General features: G+C 43.5%; 1 protein-coding gene across 3 annotated transcripts in view; it reads left to right on the top strand.

The window, feature by feature from the left end:
• The window catches only part of MCC (MCC regulator of Wnt signaling pathway), a 452,211-nt gene that overhangs the window by 294,833 nt on the left and 135,298 nt on the right, over window positions 1–22,080 (top strand). For all 3 annotated transcript variants that reach the window (XM_077290460.1, XM_077290469.1, XM_077290479.1), the window contains 2 exons: window positions 7,794–7,907; window positions 20,237–20,379. In XM_077290460.1, the coding sequence (XP_077146575.1) occupies window positions 7,794–7,907; window positions 20,237–20,379 (257 nt within the window). The remainder of the gene's footprint in view (window positions 1–7,793; window positions 7,908–20,236; window positions 20,380–22,080) is intronic.

Genomic DNA, 22,080 nt, shown 5'->3' with positions numbered 1-22,080 from the left:
TAACCCTTGGTTCACTCCTCCTGGTAAGAACTCTTGTTTTTGAACTGTGTTTTGGAACTATGTTGCTAGACTGTGTGTTTGCTACTTAAAGGGCCACTGTCACCCCCCTCCAGCCGTTAAAAACTAAAAGAGCCACCTTGTGCAGCAGTAATGCTGCATTCTAACAAGGTGGCTCTTTTAGTTTTTGGTTCAAGTATTCCCAAAATAAAGCGTTTTGAAACTTATCCAAAATACCTGTCTTTAGACAGGGAGGCGGGTCCTCACTCCCCAGCTTGAACCGCTACTCTGCCGTCACTCCAATCTTCAGGGGCTTTCGGCACCACCCCCTCCGCGCTGTTTACGCTTCAAAACCGGCGCCTGCGCTGCGTACTACTGTGCTGCGCAGGCGCAGTAGGCTCTGGCCGTCTGACGTCCCAGCCAGGCTTGCAGACTGCGTCTGTGCGGGCAGTGCGGCCACCCACCTTGGGAATCCCAGCCCCGCAGTGTGTTATGTATTATGCACAGTGCGGGGCTTGGATTTCTGGGCATGCGCACTGCGTGTGTCTGCCTCTCACCCAGGTCCCCCGCCTTACAGCGTCTGTCTATTCAGCTGATCGTGCCTCCTCCTAGCAATCGCCGGGAAAGCTGTATATACAGACGCTGTAAGGCGGGGGACCTGGGTGAGAGGCAGACACACGCAGTGGAGTCGGCTACGGCGTTGTTAAGCGCAAACTCTGCCCATGGTAGCAAGGCTGCCCAGTCATCCTGCCTAGCAGAAACAAAACGTCGCAGATATGTGACCAGAGTCTGGTTGGCCCTCTCTACCAACCCATTCGTCTCGGGATGATATGCTGAAGAGAGATTCAACTCAGTGCTGAGTAGACGAATACTTGAACCAAAAACTAAAGGGCCACCTTGTTAGAATGCAGCATTACTGCTGCACAAGGTGGCTCTTTTAGTTTATAACGGCTGGAGGGGGGTTACAGTGGCCCTTTAATCCTTCATTTTCTCCCCCCGGTGGGAGCTACTGGAATCTACACCAGTATAATACTTTAATGTGAACTTGTTCTGGACTTACCCGTGTTTATACCACAACTGAGATCAACTTGAGAACTTGTTTCTGGACTTACCCGTGTTCATGCCACACCTGGGATTAATCTGAGAACTTGTTCTGGACTTCCCTGTGTTTACTACATACCTGGATTTGACTCTTTCTGCACTGACAGTGTTTGGATCTGCACCACGTCACCTGTCACACTCGCCTTGCCGAGGACTCTGCCCTAAGAACTCTGCCGATTTGCTGTATATGGTTAAGGGACTTATTTCATTCCGGGTTATCAGTATATTGTTTTGGGTGTTATTGCTGTGGTACAAATACACTATTTGCACTAAAGAAACCCGTCTCTGTCTGTTCATTGCCCCACGCTACCAGAATCCTCGAGTTCCTACAATAGTATTACACTGTGTGGATATGTAACTGGCTGCATCCACGTTTAAGGGGATTGTGTGTACGGTAATGTTCAGTCTTCAGAGCTCACTGCTTCCTGCTTCCATTCAGTGGCCCAGTCTGTGCACTCTGTTGCTGCAAGCAGATGTTGCTGTGCCTCTTCGGCATCTATGGTGCACTTGCTGGCTCTATTTTAAGGAGTTTATCAAGGTTGTCCAGCCACCATTCTCCTGTGCCAGCAGTGAGCCTTCATGTGACTGCAAGTATGCGATTTGCATACTAATGGTCACATTCAGACTAGATTGTATCCGGCCTCGTTCAATATGCCTTGTTCAATACACTTGCACCGAGCAAGGCCGGATACAGCCTAGTTGGAATGTGCCCGGAGTATGCAAATGGGATACTTCCAGTCATACCCCCAGCTCTCTCGGCAGTGTGCACAATTTGTGGATTCACAAGTCTGCACTCACATAGTGTGACTGCAGACCTGTAGTTTTACAGCCCCTTTAAGAGACTGAAGGGTTGCCAGTAATCTAGACAATGAGCTGTAAAAAGGCTTGTGATAAAAAATCCTCTCTGTTCTAAAGAACAGATGGATTATTGGCAAGCACTTTGGAATTTTACCCATTTATGATGAGGAGATAACGCCTTTAATCATTTGGTTAAAAGGTTATGTTTGCTGGTTTTATATGGCTTCCTTAAAGAGAACTACGCTTTGCTTGATTAGGCAATTCGTTTTTGATAAACCAAAGCCAAATAACAATTTTTATATATACGGTACTTTCTATCAAAAGTGTCTATATAAATCTAATGCATTTAACCCTTTGGTGGTTAGATGAATTCTGAAAGCATCCTTCTGGCTTACATACCGTATATTAGTTATACCTGTGATGTCATTAAATGCACAAAAAAGTTATATCTGTATATGTCTTTACACTTGTCAGTGACAGACCTTCCCAACTTTAGAGACAAATCAGTCGTGTACATTTGTTTGACCAAGAAGCACTCCCATCTATATATTTTTTTGCTTACAGGGAAACTGCCATCAGATTTTTGCTATGTAATTTGAGGACTGAATGAGGTAGGGGTTAAAAAACAGATTTCAACTGTGTTTTTCACGTCAGGCTATGTGCTGTTTACTTAGAATGAAGTTTTTATCACCTGGTGATTATCATTGTGTAGATTAGGCTGCTTTCACACATCAGTTTTTTGTCATCAGTCCCAATGTGTTGTATTTTGAAAAAAAAACGGATCTGTCGCAGATTGTGAAAAACGGATCTGTTTTTTCGATGGATCCGACTAGGGGGATGGCTAAAGGATCCTAAAAAAAATCGGAGCATGCTCAGTTAAAAAAAAACCTGAATCCATTCTAACAAACGATGAACGGTGACGGATCCGTCGCTGTCCGTTTTTTCGACGAACACAAAAAACGTTACTTTGTCAGTCGTCTCCGGCCTCCAGACAAACAATTTTCGACGGATGTGGCAAACGACTGATGAAACGTGAGGCCATAACTCGCAAATACAAGTCTATAAGAAAAAAAACGGATCTGGCGGCATCAGACGCTGGATTAGTTTTTTTCAAAATTCGCCGGATTGCGATTGGCAAAAACTTGATGTGTGAAAGGGGCCTTACAGCAGTACAGTGTATGCTAGACCCAACTCCACCCCTTCCTGTGATAAGCAGCATACTGTCAATAGACTATGTACATAGAGAGCCTGGTGTGGGCTTGGGAAGCTTTCTGTGCTCGTCTTCATCCTACCACTGAGACCTCATTCAGCCTCTTTCCCTCCTTATGCTGCTCCTTATGAGAGATTCCCTTTAAATGAGAGTATATATGTATGGTGTGAATTGTGTGTTAATATACTCACCTACCGCCACTCTCCCTGACGTCCAGCGTAGTTCTGCTTTTCATCTCGGTGACGTCACCACAGTTAAGACTAGCCAGCTCGCTCTGTGTGTGAGCCGGAACTTTCACGGTGTTAGCCAATGGGCCCTGGTTCTGATGCTCCATAGGTTTACATTGTAAAAGTCACTTCAAGGTGATGCAGAGCGCAACATGGCCTGGAGAGTGCACAGAGCGGTGGAGTCACTGAGAAGAGGAGAAGAACGGCGCTGGACACCGGAAAGCACAGCAGTAGGGGAGTATATTATTACACCGACATTATATTACATGCTCATATGCACACATTTAATTAAAAATCAATTCTAGATAGGAGCGCTTCTTAAGTGACACTAGATGGCTGTGACCTCTACATCATTGTGTTGCATTTTGATGATGTTCCACCTAACCTAAAGGAGGCCTCTTACAGAGCTTTGTATTGGCCAAGTTCTCCTTGCTGGTTAGACCAGTTTCACATGTTTGTGGATGGTTATTTCCCTTTTTTTCTCTTCTTCTTTAAAACGGTCCATGATTTTGTGTTTTTGTGGGGGGTTTTTTGTTCTTTTTCCTCTATCCTTTTTCCCTGTGTGCTCTGGATTAATTTTGGTATTTGTTTGTTATTTTTTACAATTCATGTCTTATCTGTTTTTCTGGTGTGACAGACGAACAATAAAATATTCGCCTCCTACTTATTACTCTGTAAAATACAAAGCGCTAACACAGAGCTGATCATTTCATGTGTATATTTGGATTTTATCCATCTTTACACCAGGCCCTTGGCATTGGAGTTTGAATGGAGTTGTCTTAGTGCCCGGTTAAAGATGAAATGGTTGATTGCCCAGAAAAATACTTTTCCTACTGAAGTAATACATCACATTTACTCTGATTGGATGTGCTTATGCCTCTGGAACAACAAGATTACCAAAATAAATGTCTTTTCTGATTGCTTCACATGGCCATTTTAAGATAAGTGTCCTGTGAGTGGGAGTGATGCCGGGCATCTTCTCATTCTATGTGAATCTGATCTAGAATGAAGTTACAGAAAACAAATCCTTCGCTTACAAGCCACAGCATCAGCCCGCAAATTAATTTTGTTATGGGGAATCTTCCTGAAGGCCACCACCTGCTATCTCATGGGAAGATTTATGGTGTTTTCATATGATCAGTGCAGAATTAATCAACACTACAATTATGCCCTTTAAGGAAAATGAAAAAAGTTTTGGTGCAGGCAAAGAGTGAAAGAAAGTTCAAGAGCATATTTGATGTAAAGGTTGTCTGTCATAGACATAGCTGTACATTTGGCCGGCAGCTATTACTCCTGCCTCCATTATGCACACTCCGCACCTTCCAACATCTGCCATCGTGGGAAAGTCAGGACACCTTCATATGCATTAGATTGTCAGCAGATCCTGCTAAAATCAGATGATATCGCCAACATAATTTTTGACCTTCGTTTTCTAGATTTTTAACTGATCAGGGATGTGTGACTACTTGTACATACATTGCTACAATCTCATGAGATGTCAGGATTTCCCTTCTTGAGGATTTGCTGAATGAATACAATAATTACATGTATAGATAATTATATATAATGACTAAGGAATGAATTCTTCATTACAATGAAAACAATCTTGGCTGTTACGTACAATAAAGGCCGAATTCACCGATGGTCTGCGAGAAACAGTGGACCAAAATCATTACTTTATAGGCTCATTCAGACGTGTGCATTATCCAGAACCCAAGAAAACCGGGAACATGGAGTGTGTATAACAATAGCAAGATTTTTATAATTAAACATCAATTAAAAGACAAATTGTTAAAAAGATGCCTTATGTCAGACTAAGGAACAACAACCACCTGACTTATCTCGGATTCTGTTTAATGCATTGTGATATGGAGTGTAACCTTGCAGTATAGGTTATCTATGGACTAATATGTATACTCATTCAGACGAGTGTGTTATGTATTATGCTGGCATGTGCTGTCCATGTTCTAACCAAATAATACATGGACTGCATACTGACCATTGTTACTGAAAAGGGTTGTCTAGATGATAGATTGTTCCCACAGACCAATAGCAGGCACTATTTTCTTCCAAAGTCAAGGGAACCCTCAAAAAATTGGATCCTATAGGGTATGTTCCCACGGTCCGTAAACGCTGCGGGTTGGACGCTGCGTACATCCGCAGCATCCAGATGTTACAGCAATAGTGGATGGGATTTCAAGAAATCCCATGTCCACTATGCGTGCCCTGGCGCCCGCGGCTTCCCTGTGGAGACGGACATGCGGCGCATCTCTCCAGACCGCAGCAGGTCTATGCATCTTGTGGAGACGCTCAGTCTCTGCAAGATAAATATCACCCGTCCAATGTACTGGGCACGGTGATTCCACACGGTTCAATGAGCACCTTCATTCAAAAGCTGGCAGCACTTTGGACGGAGCGGACATGTGCTATCCAAAGTGCTGCCGATTACTGACCGTGGGGACGTAGCCATACAGATGATCCGTATTGCATCTGATTTTCATGGATACATCGCCATTATTTACATAGGAAACTGGATATGGTCTTGTATATTTTATTTACTGATTACACAGGTCAACAAAAAAAAATTTTTTTTCTGGTGTCCAAAATATTTTAATGAATTTGGGGTATTTTTGGGGTGCTGATTCTGAATATGTCATCAGTTTTGCCAGATTGGCTCAAGTTTTTGAGATTTTTGGTATCTTATTTATAGCACTTGTTGGTAAATGCGACGCATCATCTCATTAATTTCTTTGGATTAGTACTTGAACTGAGCAGTTCTCAATATAGTTTTGTGTTAATTAGTGTTCTAAAAGTTTGTTCATAGCTTGATTTTTGCACTAACTTTATGTTGTTGTCTGTTTTCCAGTGAAAAGCATGAACTCATCAAGAAGAAGTTGTCTTAACGATCCAGACTCATTCTGTTACATTTGTGGTGAATACACACTGCCAAAACATAGAAGAAACATAACAGACTTCGTAAAAAAAAGTGTATTTTGCCTATTTTGGGGTTATGCTTGGGGACCAAGACAAGTTTTGGGCACCACACATAGTGTGCAAAGCATGTATCGAATTATTACGAAAATGGAGCAAAGGACAAAGAAAAAGCTTCAAATTTGGTGTTCCAATGGTGTGGAGAGAGCCAAAAAATCATCATGATGACTGTTATTTATGGTAAACACAGGTACAGGCACATCTTCACAATGAGGGACAGGCCTTCTTGCAGATTCCATGTTACTCCCATTTTCGTTTCTTATGCTTATTGAATCCTTGCACTTGCACTGCACAGAAATAACAGTCATCACGATGATTTTTTGGCTCTCTCCACACCATTGGAACACCAAATTTGAAGCTTTTTCTTTGTCCTTTGCTCCATTTTCGTAATAATTCGATACATGCTTTGCACACTATGTGTGGTGCCCAAAACTTGTCTTGGTCCCCAAGCATAACCCCAAAATAGGCAAAATACACTTTTTTTACGAAGTCTGTTATGTTTCTTCTATGTTTTGGCAGTGTGTATTCACCACAAATGTAACAGAATGAGTCTGGATCGTTAAGACGACTTCTTCTTGATGAGTTCATGCTTTTCACTGGAAAAGAGACAACAACATAAAGTTAGTGCAAAAATCAAGCTATGAACAAACTTTTAGAACACTAATTAACACAAAACTACCGTATATTGAGAACTGCTCAGTTCAAGTACTAATCCAAAGAAATTAATGAGATGATGCGTCACATTTACCAACAAGTGCTATAAATAAGATACCAAAAATGTCAAAAACTTGAGCCAATCTGGCAAAACTGATGACATATTCAGAATCAGCACCCCAAAAATACCCTAAATTCGATGAAATATCTTTGGCACCAAAAATGCTGTTGACCAGTGTTATGTATGAAAACGTATACCATATGGATGTGAATAAGTGACCTATGAAGCGATGTGCACAAGTTGAGTAAATGGATGCAGACATTTCTGCATCTCTTGGCTGGAAAAAACGTGCATTTTTACCTTTTTTTTCGTGCGTTTTTGGCTGATTTCAGTGAAGTCATTGGTGGAAAAAAAAAACGCACAGAGAATTGACATGCTGCACATTATTTGCTGCACCAAATCTGCAAGTAACAAATAAGCAACGTGTGCATGACCATTCCGGTCTCTCCTTCACTTTGTTGGCTTTTGGTTTTAGCGAATCTGCATAGCAAAGACACACCAAATCTGCAACATGTGCACAAGCCCTGAATGATACACGGAATACAGATGACCATACTGATGAAAATTGTCCTTTTTTTCCTGGACACAAGCAAAAATTTAGATTTAGAACTCACCAACTCCATGTGAGCATCTTCTTGGTTTTATGTCCATCATTGTAGTGCGTTTAAGTATAAACTATATTGTTCTTTAGGAAATATAAAATGGCAAAAAAACAAAACAATTGATGCTCATTCTTGTCTCCTTTATTTTCCAGCTCCATCTAGCAGCCCTGGCTTCTTTAAAAGGAGACATAGTGGAGCTAAATAAGCGCCTTCAGCAAACGGAGCGTGAGAGGGACGTCTTGGAGAAGAAGTTTGCAAAATCTCAGGTAAGTCCTCACATTTTGCATCTAAAATCTTTTAAACCCGATCAGTGGATTAAATAAGGACTTGTTCTACAGATTGAAAAATGTTCCTTTGTTCTGCACTGGATTTTAATTTAATTATGTAGCAATCCACTTGAACTAAGGAGAAAGCTGCATTATTTTACATCCTCTGTGTGTGACACACATTTGGCAGGCTTCCTACAAAGGACACCGAAGGGGCGTCAAGAGTTGTTGGAACCTGCAGCAAAAAACTGCGGCGCTATGTCAGAAGGTGCCCCGCTAAATGATTTCTGTTGCTACACCGCTTCTCCCCAAAAGCCTCTTATTCCATACACAGATACCACATGGCAATCATTTTTTGTGTTTCTCCCCCCCCCCCCCCCCCCCCCCCCATTTTCCCTTTTTAAAAAACATATTTTCCAAAGGCTCATTCAGACATCTTTTTTTTTTTTCCTCCATGTACCAGAAAAAAACACAGTTTATTTCTCATCGGGACCTTGGATCAGATTTTTTTTCATTGTTTGCTCAGTATGTCCACTTTTAACTTCAGTGTCTCATCAACTGCTTTTCTTCATTATGATATCAAAGGTAAACTGTCATCAGAAAATGACCTACTGTATGATTCAAGATTTTGTGTTACTTGTTTTTAAAAACAAAAGACAATGTTTTATTAAAAATCAAAATGAGTAATCTGGCAAATTTTACAGTGGCTGCTGACGTTTTCCCCCTTAGATTCGCACTAACTGTCCTTTCATAAAGAGTTTTCAACTGTTTCTTTATCATCAGAGGCAGGATTACAGTGACGGGTAACACCTCTATACACAGCTGATAACATGGGATCCACCAATCACAGTAGGTGATGTCACAGCTGACCTGCTCCCCCTCCATTCACAATGACCTTTGCACACGCTTATTAGATGCTTCAATAGAAAAGATAGGGTTATAGGGTTGGAATCTCTTAATTGTGGCTAATGTCCATGTGCATAACAGGAAGTATGAGTCTAAAAAGCCCTCCAGTGACACGTGTGAAAATTGTAAGATTTCTATTTTTTATTCTCAGTACAGAATGTAATATGGAAAAAAAAATTGCTGAAACTGTGAAAAATAAATGTAACAGCATTACCTAGTTTAAACAATAGTTAACTTTCTGTTGATGGCTTCCCTTTAAAAATGGATGGTCTACAGAATGGTCCAATGTGCTGCGTGCTATTTTGACAGACCCATAGACTTCTATATGGGTCATTTTAATCCATGACTCTGATATAAAAAAAAAAAAACACAGGCATGTCTCCATGAATCTTATGCTGACATACAGTCTGAAAAAAACGTGTGATGAGCCCCGACGGCTATAATGGGTACGGTTCTATCCATGAGAAATGCGGCTAGGACATGTACAAGTGATCTGAGTGAGGCCTCACGAAAGTGCCGTCCGGTGCTGTAGGTGTATTGTAGACCTAAACTCTCCTCCGCTCACAAGGACCCGTCTGCCCCTTCCAGCTCTGTGCGCTTCTGTCCACTTCCAAGTTTACTGATTGCAGCATGGAGAGGTCCTCTGTTTTTTGTTGTTACGCTCAAATTGTTTATTTTAAAACCTCCGTAAAATGCCCCAATGTGTAAACCTACAGACTGTGGGAAATATTTCTAAAAGCTGGTGGGCAGCAGAGTGGTGCGAGTTATTAGATGTTAATGGGTGTAGCCTCTTTTGGAATTTGTCAATTATAAGGTGTCAGCTGCCGGCAGATGTTGTCACTCTTACAAACACTACAGCAGGCTCTTCTAGTCCACGTAAGAGTTTCATGAGGTTTGTAATTCTGAGGAAAGTCTTGTAAGATTGGTTTGTGAAATGGCTTCTGAGCAGGAAGGTGTGTCTGGCAGAAGAGGTTCCTGAAAGCCACCCATTGTGTCTTCTGGACTGGAAGAAAGAAGATTGTCTAGCCCTCACAACTAAGCCTAATAAGATTGTGCTAGTTTTATTCTGAGAAATTCAGTATGTTATGAATCCTGTGTAATCGTAATTCTCCTACATCGACAAGTAATTGATGACATTGTGAAGAGACATCTGCAGGACAGGCGGACACGGCAACACCATTGCCACAAAGCTAGCATGGAGATCAAAATGTAATTCCATGCAGGTCTCCAAATCAGCAACCACAATAAAATCCGGTGCTTCTGTATGTCACCGATACAGCGTGGTTCTCACTCAGGCTGGGCTTCCCCCGGGATGTAACCGTATTGGTATAAAGATTCAGGGAATTGTGGATCTGAGTGCTGTCATTTTGGAGAACCCCATGGATGTGTAGCGTCATGTCAGTAGATCACACCAGTGGTTTCTGCAAGACTGTATCTTCATCCTTTGCTGGAGATCTACAATATTTGTTTCCAAAACTGTACGTCACCTAGAAAAGGGGTAAGAAATTAATTTTTCCATAGGGCACCTTGACAGATAGTGACTGGAGGGCCAAACCAATACTTTGAAATTAGAATTCTGTTCATTATTGTCATTAACATTATTTTATTTTTGCTGCCTATTATTATTATTATTATTTATTGTTATAGCGCCATTTATTCCATGGCGCTTTACAAGTGAGGAGGGGTATACATAATAAAAACAAGTACAATAATCTTGAACAATACAAGTCATAACTGGTACAGTAGGAGAGAGGACCCTGCCCGCGATTATTATTGAGCAGATCAAACAATATAATTAGCTAATTCTTATAGGGTTTATAAAGAACATTAAATCTTACTGCTTCTGTTCTTCATGTGCCGACAGCCCCCACTTTCAGTATAAGGGTATGTGCACACGCTGCGGATTTTGCTGCGGATCCGCAGCGGTTTCCCATGCATTTACAGTACCATGTAATGCTATGGGAAATGAAATCCGCAGTGCACATGCTGCGGAAAAAAACGCGCAGAAACGCAGCAGGTTTTTTTCCGCAGCATGTAAATTCTTTGTGCGGAATCCGCAGCGGTTTTTCACCTGCTCCAATAGGAAACTGCAGGTGAAAAACCGCAGCGGAAACCGCAATAAAACCCGCGATAAATCCGCAGTAAAAACCGCAGCGGTTCTGCACTGCGGATTTATCAAAAACGCTGCGGAAAATTCCGCAATGGAATCCGCAGCGTGTGCACATGGCCTAATGGTCCCACCGCTCCCCACACAATATACTGGAACCTTCAGTCCCCCCATATACAGAATGATGGCCCACACACGGTGTGACCCTCTCCCACTAAAAGTATGCTACCAGACAGTTTGATGGCCCTCAGAAAGTATGAAAGATGCCCACACAGTCCCCCACACACTATGATCCCTAACAGCCCTCAACACAATATGATGACTCTCACAGCTCGCCACACGGCATAACGGTCTCCACAGTCACAAAAAAGTATGATCCCTCACAGAATGATGGCTTCCATGCAGTATGATCCCCTACAGCTTCTTATATACAGAGTGATGACCCCACAGCCCCCAATACATTATGATGGCCACCACAGCCTCAAAAATGTATGATGCCCCTATAGTCCTCTCTTACAATATTATCCCCCACAAACCCCCAACACAGTGATGGCCCCCATCTCACCCTCTACAAAGTATGATCCCCCACAAGCACATAATGATTCCCACAGTATGATTACCCACCCCTCCCCCACAGTATGACCCCCAACACAGAGTGGAGATCCTCAGTCTCAACAAAGAATGATGACCTCCACAGTATGACCCCTAATACATAATGATGGGTGCTTATATTCCCCTACAAGTGAACAGGGTCATGGAGTTGGCGTCGGAGTTGGTAGAAAATGCACTTTACTTTGACTCCTAAAATATATAATGCATTGGGTACAGTAGGAATTGCAGGATGTGCTGTAAATGTTTCATAATTTGGGAAAGTTATGAAATGTCTGTTCTGTTCCTGATCTAAGGATCTGGGCCTTTAGTGGAGATGAGTCTGTGCTGCACTTTATGCACATGCTCAGTAGTGACCAGTGCTGGAGAGTCAGGAGTTGGAAGTCAGGGAAATTGAGGAGTCGGAGGTCTGTCTTACTGACTCCACAGCCCGGCAAGTGAATGACTGAAAACAAACACAGACTACTCACCTCGCTCCCATTCCCCGGCGCGCTGCTCCAGTCCCTGCTCCGCTCACTAAGGCTCCGCAGCAGGCGCACTCTAATGACGCCGTCATGCCTGCTGCAGTGACACAGGCGGAATAGTGGAAAAACTAGCAGCACCCCAGAAATTCTAATTGTTGAGACTCTTAAGGACTTTTCAAAGGGTTGCTGCCTGACGACAAAGGGACATGTCCCTGAAAAGTAGCAATTGCATTTCCACACTTTTTTCCTCTGCTGTGTCTCCTGCAAGGATGATTGTTGATTAAAGGGAACCTGTCATGTTTCCAAACACTAATAACCAGCAGATACGACATTTTTTTTTTTCTACACTAAACCTGTGTATATGAGAATATACGTGCCTGGAGAAGACAGTGGTAGGTGCAAAACTTTGAGTGCTTCTTTATTCGCATTCTAAAGCTGCCCGGTCGCCGGACTGAAAGTCCAACTAGTGGGAGGAAATGAACTTTATTCCTCCTGGGAGCCTCCCTCTCTGTCGTAGGCTGGAGTCACACTAGCGAGTTTAAAATCGGTCCAATTTTGTTCCTGCAAAGTCGGACGAGTGTCATGCGAGTACAATCTGATCTTTCACACCTAGCATCCGATGTACATCCAAATACAGTGCGATTGCTAACGGGGATTCTATCCAAACTACAGCATGCAGGCCAGTAAGTGATACATCGCTGGAATCAGGCTCTCTGCCCCTACATCATGCTGCTCTCAAATTACATAAAAACTTGCTGACTGATTCTCTATAAGTCAGACAGCTAAGAAGCCACAGGAACCTTTAGTTCTTAGTTGCATGTTCTGCATTAGATCCCTCTTGTGTCTGGACATTTCCATACTGTGACTGTTTTTCACGCGTCTTTGCACGGATCGGTTTACCAAGTGTACTATATAAGTTTTTGCTGGTGTTATGTTTTGACTGATGACCTCACATATTGATAACATGTTCTTTATTATCGCTGTTTTATGAAACATATTTGTGTCATGACTGTAAAAACATTTATTTGCCCTGTACCAAATGAATGTGTGTTTTCTGAAGGGGAAGATATTTACTTGTGCGCTCCAGTGAAATGATTGCTGTGGATGTTTGCTATTGCTCTGTGATACAATAGAATCCCTGCCGTCTCCTACTTCAGTCATCATGTGTGGGGTGTACTGTAATAAATCTCACCTCTGCTGGAAGATACTGACTGCTGTGGTGTAATGATGGCTGATAAGTTGGGGTTTTATAGTGTGTACAAGGCCATAGCAGAGGAAAAGTGCACATTCATCTTCGGAGCGGTCACGCCACATACCTATAAATTATCACCGCAGTCGTCCTGCAGCTAGTTGGGTTTTTACTGCCGATTGTGAAGTGAAATGATGTGGTGTCTCTATTAATTTTCAGGTCTCCATTCTTCTCCCACTCTTATTTGTGTAGCAATTGGCTGGCATTGAACGTGACTTGTCTGGAGCACTCGGACACAAGGGGGGCCCAGGTGGCTAGTAACATGGCAGCAGTCGTGTATACATTTGTTGGGCACGGACAGTGCCAGGACCTTTCTTTCTTCTCTCTGGTTAGGGCTGATTCTCTGTGCACAGGGCCGATACGGCTGTTATATTCTCTATACCCAGCTCTCGGTCCTCCAGAAGATGTGTCAGAAGGGTAATAGGACAGTGGTCTAAAGACAGGGTCATAACAGACCCGAGGCTGCAACAGGCACACTAACGTCAGGTCCAAAATTAGCACTGGATCGCAGGATCAGAAAGTCAGGCTGGGTTTATTACATGGACTATCCAAGATCCTGAGTCAGGCCGGGTCAGACATTATGCACCATAGAATAGAAGTGGGAGAAGAAAATAGAGATACACAGACATGGAAATATTGCAGTTGTTCCCTTTTAGGGTGCAGGATGAGCGATATCACATTGAGAGCTGTGACATCCAATCATCATGGTTTCGCTGCCTTCCGGGTCAATAATTTGCTAACATGGCCAGTATCGGCCCATTGCTGACAACAGCTCTTTAGCCCAGATCTGTATAGCCTCCGTAGACATTGGCCACCATGTACATGGAGGCAGATAAACACTGTAGGGAAACAGAGCGCCCCCCACACCAAAGGTACCGCACTGGTGTAGGCACAACTCCTCTGAAAGCTCAGTAATGGTTGCTGGTGTCCTGTGGCTGGGGCGTGAACTCCACCAGGAGGCTTGAAGGACACGACAAATCACGGTTTGGGGCTGCGCTTCTGTTCTTGGCATAACAATTAAGTGGTTATTGTTTATAGGAAATCCATCAGCAGGTTTTTGCTATCTAATTGCAGAGCACCATGATGCAGGAAGAGACCCTGATTCCAGCAATGTATCACTTACTGGACCATGTTTTGCTGCTTCAATACATTCAGTGTTTTATAAGCAGTAGATTATCACTACAGGGCAAGCTGCCTTGTGCCTCCTAGTCCCACCACACCCCCAGCACTGATTAGCAGCTCTCTGTCTCAATACAATGTACACAGAAAGCTGTGGTGTGGATGGGGTTGTGATGGTGTGATATGCTATGTAGGTATCATTTTGTGTATATTTCTGTTTTGCTTGTTTTCATGGTGTTGAGTTATTTGCCATCTGATATTCTCCCCACATTCCTGTACCATTATCTCTCCACAGGGTCAGTGAATAATTGTTTGCTAATATGCTAATGACATGTTGACCTAGCTTGTTGAGACAATGAGCCCCTGCGACCTTCCTCCTCCTCACCTGTAAATGAGGAGGGAGACTTAAAATATCAGGAAGGTGAGACACAGATCAGTTTGTTTGGAACTATGAAGTGAACACAGCACGTCAGAGAGAGAAAGAAGGGAATAGGACTGTTATCCTCTGTGCTGGATTGTTGGACTTTTATCCTGTAACTGAACAGCATTTGTGTTCTGGAATATTTTTATCCTTTGTGTGGTAGACCGTATATGCGTATATGGACCTTTCGTACTTTTGCCTAAATAAAGGTCTTGGAATTGTTCACTCTTCACTGGCTCTGTTGATTGTGTGATACCGGAGAAAGAACCCGTGGCAACTGGTGGCAAGCAGCGGGATCAACAGAGCGTAACCTAATGGAGAACAACACACAGAGTGAGTACAGAAGTTGGACTGTATCCAGTTTACAGGAGAGAGCCAGACACTTGGGCCTGAACTACCAGGGACTGACTAAAGAGGCCTTAATTGATCTACTGGTGGGTGCTAGCCAGACCACCTACTCCCATATGTCTGAAGGACGAGCGCTGGAGATGAGGACCCCCACCCCAAAAAGCCAGTGGGTGGTGTGGTACGAAGAAGAGATGGCGGTTCTGGGCCCAGGCGTCTCTCAGGAGTACAAGGAGGAGGCTGCCCGCCGGGCACAGCGGAGACAAGAAGCAATGGAGCTTGAAGGAGGGGTTCTTCAAGGACTTTGAGCAGCAGTGTGCTGTGATGGAGGTGCCCCACTCTGGCTGGATGCGTTTGTTATTGGGACTCTGAACGGTAGCCTGGCGGAGGCTTAACGAACCATTGACTCACAGCGGAATCGGGATTATAACATTGTAGAGCAGACTATCCTGGATTACCATGCTATCACCCCAGATTCATATAGGGCCAAGTTCCGAGACCTCCCATGCACCAAGGGGGGATCGTTTAGGATGTATGCACACAAGATGTCCCAGGCATGTCGGAGATGGCTGGAAGCAGAAAACGCCTTTACTGTGGAAGATGTTATACAGGCGTTCCTTATAGTACAATTTCTTGCCAAGTGCCCCGCAGAGGTACGGGAATGGGTCCGGGAGTGCACGCCGTGCACCGTGGATAGAGCTGCAGCCCTGGCCGATGAAGCCCTTACTATCCGACCGTAATGGAGGAGGCTTCTGGACAATGTACCACAGCCTTCTCCCGTGCCCCGTCCCCCTCCGATTATATCTGCCCCTCCACCCAGCCGCAGGCCGATGACAATCACCGCTCACAATCCTGGGCCCCAACAGTTCCGACCACCACCTGGGGGTATCACAGAGAAGAGATGTTACGGGTGTGGGCAACCTGGACATTTGCAGTCTGGCTGTCCCTCAAGGATTCGGAGGGAGCCCCACCTCGTCCAGTGCATCTTGTGCACTCCATCCCGCCTGAGGAAGAGCTACCCCCACCAGAGTGGACCACTGACCACGGCACCATAGATACCCCTGCTGGAGTGTACGGACTCCGGCCTTTGTCCATCAGAAATACACAGCAACGGCATTGCCACCTGCAGGATGTCTTAATTGATGGATACAAAGTGTCGGGATTTAGAGACACGGGGGCATTCCTGACTATCGCTGACCCCCGTGTGGTTCGACCCGAGGCAATTCACCAGGGTCCAGGAATTCCCATTGTCCTGGCGGGGGGTGTCCGCAAATATATACAGAGAGCTTTGGTACGTTTGGATTTTGGTTTTGGAGAAAAACTGTGTTGGATTGGAGTTATGGGAGGACTTCCTGCAGATATCCTCCTTGGAAATGACATTGGGGAGTTGCAAAGTCATTTTGTGGGAGCAGAAGGTCCGTGGGCCTCTCACTCTTCTGAAAGAACAATTGGAGGGAGATATCGCAGATACCGGAACACCCATCATTCCCTACGTTCTAGAGTTCAGAGACTGTCTCACCCAGCTAGCTACCTTGGCTAATGAACATCAACGAACGGCCCAGTCCAGACAAAAAACCTGGTATGACCATAAAGCCAGGACCCGGGAATTTATGGAAAACAAGTGCTCATGATTATTGCAACCCCTGCCACTGTACAAGAAACTATAAACTATTGAGCAGAGGTCTGTGTAGGCCTCATGGCTTGCTCACTTATTATGAGGGGGGAGAGGTTGTGATGGTGTGATATGCTATGTGGGTATCATTTTGTGTATATTTCTGTTTTGCTTGTTTTCATGGTGTTGAGTTATTTGCCATCTGATATTCTCCCCACATTCCTGTACCATTATCTCTCCACAGGGTCAGTGAATAATGTTTGCTAATATGCTAATGACATGTTGACCTAGCTTGTTGAGACAATGAGCCCCTGTGACCTTCCCCCTCCTGACCTGTGAATGAGGAGGGAGACTTAAAATATCAGGAAGGTGAGACACAGATCAGTTTGTTTGGAACCATGAAGTGAACACAGCACATTAGAGAGAGAAAGAAGGGAATATGGACTGTTATCCTCTGTGCTGGATTGTTGGACTTTTATCCTGTAACTGAACAGCATTTGTGTTCTGGAATATTTTTATCCTTTGTGTGGTGGACCGTATATGCGTATATGGACCTTTCGTACTTTTGCCTAAATAAAGGTCTTGGAGTTTTTCACTCTTCACTGGCTCTGTTGATACCGGAGAAAGAACCCGTGACAGGGGTTATACACAGCTCAGCTCTGCTAGATCTGCGGAGAAAACTGTGACTCTATCCTAACTGCTGCCCTAGCTGAGCTACACATTGCAAGACAGACTTTTACATTGGACAATAAGATTTATGTGATTTAATATTTGACCTAAAAATTAAAACGACTATTACTTTTCATTTTCATGTTTGTGTTCTATATATTTTGTCTAAAGATGTTAAGAACATTTCATTAATCGAGGCATCTAACTTTATTACACCAGTCCGCGTATAGATTGTGCTGCTCCATGTTGAAGAAGAGCCATGCTATCTCAGATACACACCGCTAATACCTGGAACGGCCATTAACAAGATGCGTACATATGAGTAGAATGAGGCAGCGGCATCTTTGTGTCCATTTGTATTGCAGTTCTTGATTGTGTTTCGGCGTCACCACTTACGGTTAGATCTGCATTTTTCTTTAGTTCATTGTATTTTACCAATTGACTAGCCGAGGCAGGAAATCTTAATGGTGGAATTGGTTTATCCATTGTTACGATTAGTGCTTGTGAGAATCTATGAATTATTAATCGCCGCACAGCTGTAAGAGCGGACCTGGTGCCTCGTTATGTTGGGCGGCATTAATATCTCCAGCTTATTAAACCACCAGCAATTATTCTGTGGACAGTGCTAAAATCTAATCAGCCATTCGGGACCGCAGAGTGCTAGTCAATGTGAGAAGTGTTGACAGAACATTTTGCAAACATGTCATTTTCCATCATCTTTACGCATAATGTAACCCTGATAAGGAGTCTCCCAGAATAATAATTAGTTCTCATCTCTGCGAGGCGTAGTGTCCATAGGATTTTATAGATTCCTATTCTCTCCATGGTCACACGTTGCCAGTATAGTGTATCTACATGTAGCCTCACTCTCCAGATTAAAGGAGTCTCCCACTAAAAACATAGCTTTTCAATATCAGACCGGCGCGTCATACCGGAACACCCACTGATCAGCAATACCTGGGAGCAGCCGCTAAGTAGTCTGGTGACGCTCCAGTACACTCATTAGGCTATGTTTCCACAGCCAGGAAACGTTCAGGATTTGCTGCGGATTGAACGCTGCGTACAGCATCCAGATGTTACATCATAGTGGAGGGGATTTTATGAAATCCCATCTCCACCATGCGTGCAGGGCGGCATCCAGCGGCCCTGCGTATCAGGACATGCAGCGTGTCTTTACCGACCGCAGCATGTCTCCGTCTCCGCAAGATAAATAACACAGTCTATGAATATGATGCGGTGATTCCGCATGTGTTCAATATATTTGTTAGTGTACTTAATAAATCTCTGTAAGAAACACTGTAAATTCTGCCATGAATGTATAAACTCCGTCTATGCCCACGTTTGCCTGATTGACCGCCCCTCAGTGTCCCTCCTCCCTGCTGCTGCTGCTGAGAATTCTCACTGCTCAGTACAAGAAGCAGCTGGCAGGCTGGATGGGCAGAGGATTCAATATACCATTCTTGGACTCATAAGCTCTTGCACTATTTAGCTAGACTCTAAAATGCTAAAACTAATGTCAAGATTATTCAACTATTTTGACATGGATTTTATAGCAAGTATACAAACCTCATCAAGTCCAAGAGACCTAATTAGTAATGCATTCAGTTTATATTGTGAAATGTGACAGATCAGTTTTAAGTGGTTATCTCATGAAGAGCACCACTGTCTATATGCCTAATTATGCATCTAGATGGTTTCCATGCTTGGTTGGTACCCGTAACAGGAGGGGTTGGGGGAGGAAGAGGAGGTAAGACAGAATGCAGGAATGACTCCCATTTTGATGGGCTAAAGTCATCATTGTATTGCTCAGATAGCCATTCATGGCCGCCGCTTTGCAGCTGGAGAAAAGCCTCGAAACACATCACTTCATCTCGCACAATCAGATGTGGGTGCGAGGAGCAGGACCCGTGGGCAGCAGCGGGTTACTGTTGTGACATCATTGCAAAAAGGGGTTGTTTCATTTTTGAGATGTCGTTTTATGTTACTTATAGCTTCTGTACATAGGAACGTTCTCAGTGGGAAGCCATTGCTTTCTGTACTGTAAATTACAGTAGTTGTTTTCTTTGGCACCATCTAGAATTTGTCACGAGAATGCTTTTCTACCGCGTGCCTTTAAAATAATACATGAACATTGTTTTGTGTTTTTACTTTTCTGTGGGGCAGAGGAATAAAAAGGAACATGAATAAAATGACTCGCAGTCTTCCTTACTGTCAGATGCAGATAATAGGGCCGAATTACAGAACTGAATGCGCCACAATCCCGGTGCGGCAGAAATCCGGCACGTGCCGTACATCAGTTATTGTATTAGTCCATCTTTTTGCTTCACTTGTCAAGGTGGAGTGGCCTAGATGGAGATGGGGCTTAGTTTACCAGGAAGGGGAACGTCGTGAAATATAGGACCAGCGTATTAGCATAAAGGAAGCCGACCGATGGGAGGTGTAAGCCTGGACTAGACGATTGACAGATGGACTCCATCAAAGCCACATTGTATATTCAGGCTAGACTTTTAGGGTATGTGTCCACGTTCAGGATTGCATCAGGATTTGGTCAGGATTTTTCATCAGTATTTGTAAGCCAAAACCAGGAGTGGGTGATAAATGCAAAAGTGGTGCATATGTTTCTGTTATACTTTTCCTCTAATTGTTCCAGTCCTGGTTTTGGCTTACAAATACTGATGAAAAATCCTGACCAAATCCTGATGCAATCCTGAACGTGGACACATACCCTTATACAACATGGAAAAAAATATACAAGATTGGCAATTCTGCCTCATGTTTTCTTTAGTGTTTTTTTATTTTTATAATGACGGTTTCCTTACTTTTACTAGTGTGAACAGTCTCATCTGATGAGGGAACATGAGGATGTCCAAGAGAGGACAACATTGCGCTATGAAGAAAGAATCACTGAGCTGCACAGCATTATCGCAGAGCTGAACAAGAAAATCGACCGCCTCCAGGGGACAACAATTAGGTAATGTTCATTTACCCTTTCTTAGTTGCTAAATGTGTTTCTAAAATGCTGTAATACATCCTTGGATTTTAAATTGATTGCTCATGACCATAAACTCTTTCCATTTATTTTGTTTCATAGGGGTGCATATTTTTGCAATAATTCCCAAACCTCTACTCTGTTATATTAGGGTGTCCGTCAAATTTTTCAATATTTTTTACATCAAGGATATCACATCTTGATGCCTGTCTTCTATGGAAGGAGTTTCTCAAACTGCATATGCAGAAAATAAAAAAAAAAACATCAAAAACTCTTTTAAAAGTTGCTCAGTTTTGGATGCAAGGGGTTCTCCGGCGAATACAAGTTATCACAGATCTTGAGGATAGGTGACAACTTATTGATCGGTGGGTGTCTGACTACTTGGACTGCCACAAACAAGGTACTTTCGGGCCCATTAGAATAGAGCAGCAGTGTACATGCTCAACACCCACACCATTAATTCTCTATGGGGATGCCAGGAAAAGCCGAGAGAATGCAGATGGCAGCAGTGAAGCATTGGCACTGCTGCTACAGTCCCCATTCCTCCTATCACTGCAGGGACGAGTGTTCGGACCCCCCAATGATCAGTGCATTATCACCTATCCCAGGTACATGATACATCACTGGAGTCAGGGTCTCTGCCCCTACATCATGCTGCTCTCAAATAGTGGTGCAAAAACCTGGTGACAGGTTCCCTTTAAGCTTTTGGTGTGTTAAAAATAAAATGAGCCTGTCATCTTGCCTGTGTTTTATGCCGTAAGGTTAAACAGAATGGTGCTTTGTGTGCAGCCAGTAACAGAGCATCTCCTATATTCTAAGTGTTCCCGGTTATGACTAACAGGTTAATGTATATTATTCATGTGCCCCACAAAGTGTCATTGTGTACAGTGTGGGGACCGTACACGTAGGAAAGGAATCTAACCGTGAAGATAATTATAAGGGAGTTTCCTCTGTTGTTTCTTGTTACAGTTTGTTTGAAATGTTATTTTGTCATTCCTAATTCTAGTTCTTACAGAAGTCAAGAGGAAAATAGAGGGAGGAGTGTGAACTTCACCTAGAAGATAAACTAAGGCTGATAGTGGCACCAATTGTGTGCTAATATACACAGACACCTGGGAGATCCCTGAATATCCTGCGTGACACGGACAACTCCCCTCTTACTAATGGCTGATAATCTGGGAAAGGAAATGCAGAAATTTGTAACGATAATAGATCTGTGCAAATGCGTAATATGGATGAGCCGCTCCCTTTGTAAGACCATAAGTGAGTAGTTTGTTGCTCAAGACACCTCAGTGTGTGTTAATGGGGCGCATCTGCCATCTGCCATGCCGCCAATAGAGCCTCTTGCTTCATGTGGCACCACTTAGTGCAAGACTTAACGCCTTCACACCCCACAACACCCCCCACCCCCGCGCCTGTTTTCACCGTCATGACCAGGTTAAATTTTACAATTATGAACAGTATCATTATCTTAATATGTACTTGTCTTGTAATGTCTTCACATCCTGTTCTGTCTAGATGTGTCTGGATACCAGAATTCCAAGTGGCGGAAGTTCACCGACCACCATATTGGGACACCCAAGTGATAGGTGTCTCAATTTTAAAACTGCCGGTGGTACCAGCTTCTTGCACGCACAGTACCACCAGTGGAACACCATCGCTACACACACACACACACACACA

The sequence above is a fragment of the Ranitomeya variabilis genome, chromosome 1 (genome assembly GCF_051348905.1).
Source record: "Ranitomeya variabilis isolate aRanVar5 chromosome 1, aRanVar5.hap1, whole genome shotgun sequence".
Classification (NCBI taxonomy): Eukaryota; Metazoa; Chordata; class Amphibia; order Anura; family Dendrobatidae; genus Ranitomeya; species Ranitomeya variabilis.
This window is presented reverse-complemented; position numbering and strand designations above follow the sequence as displayed.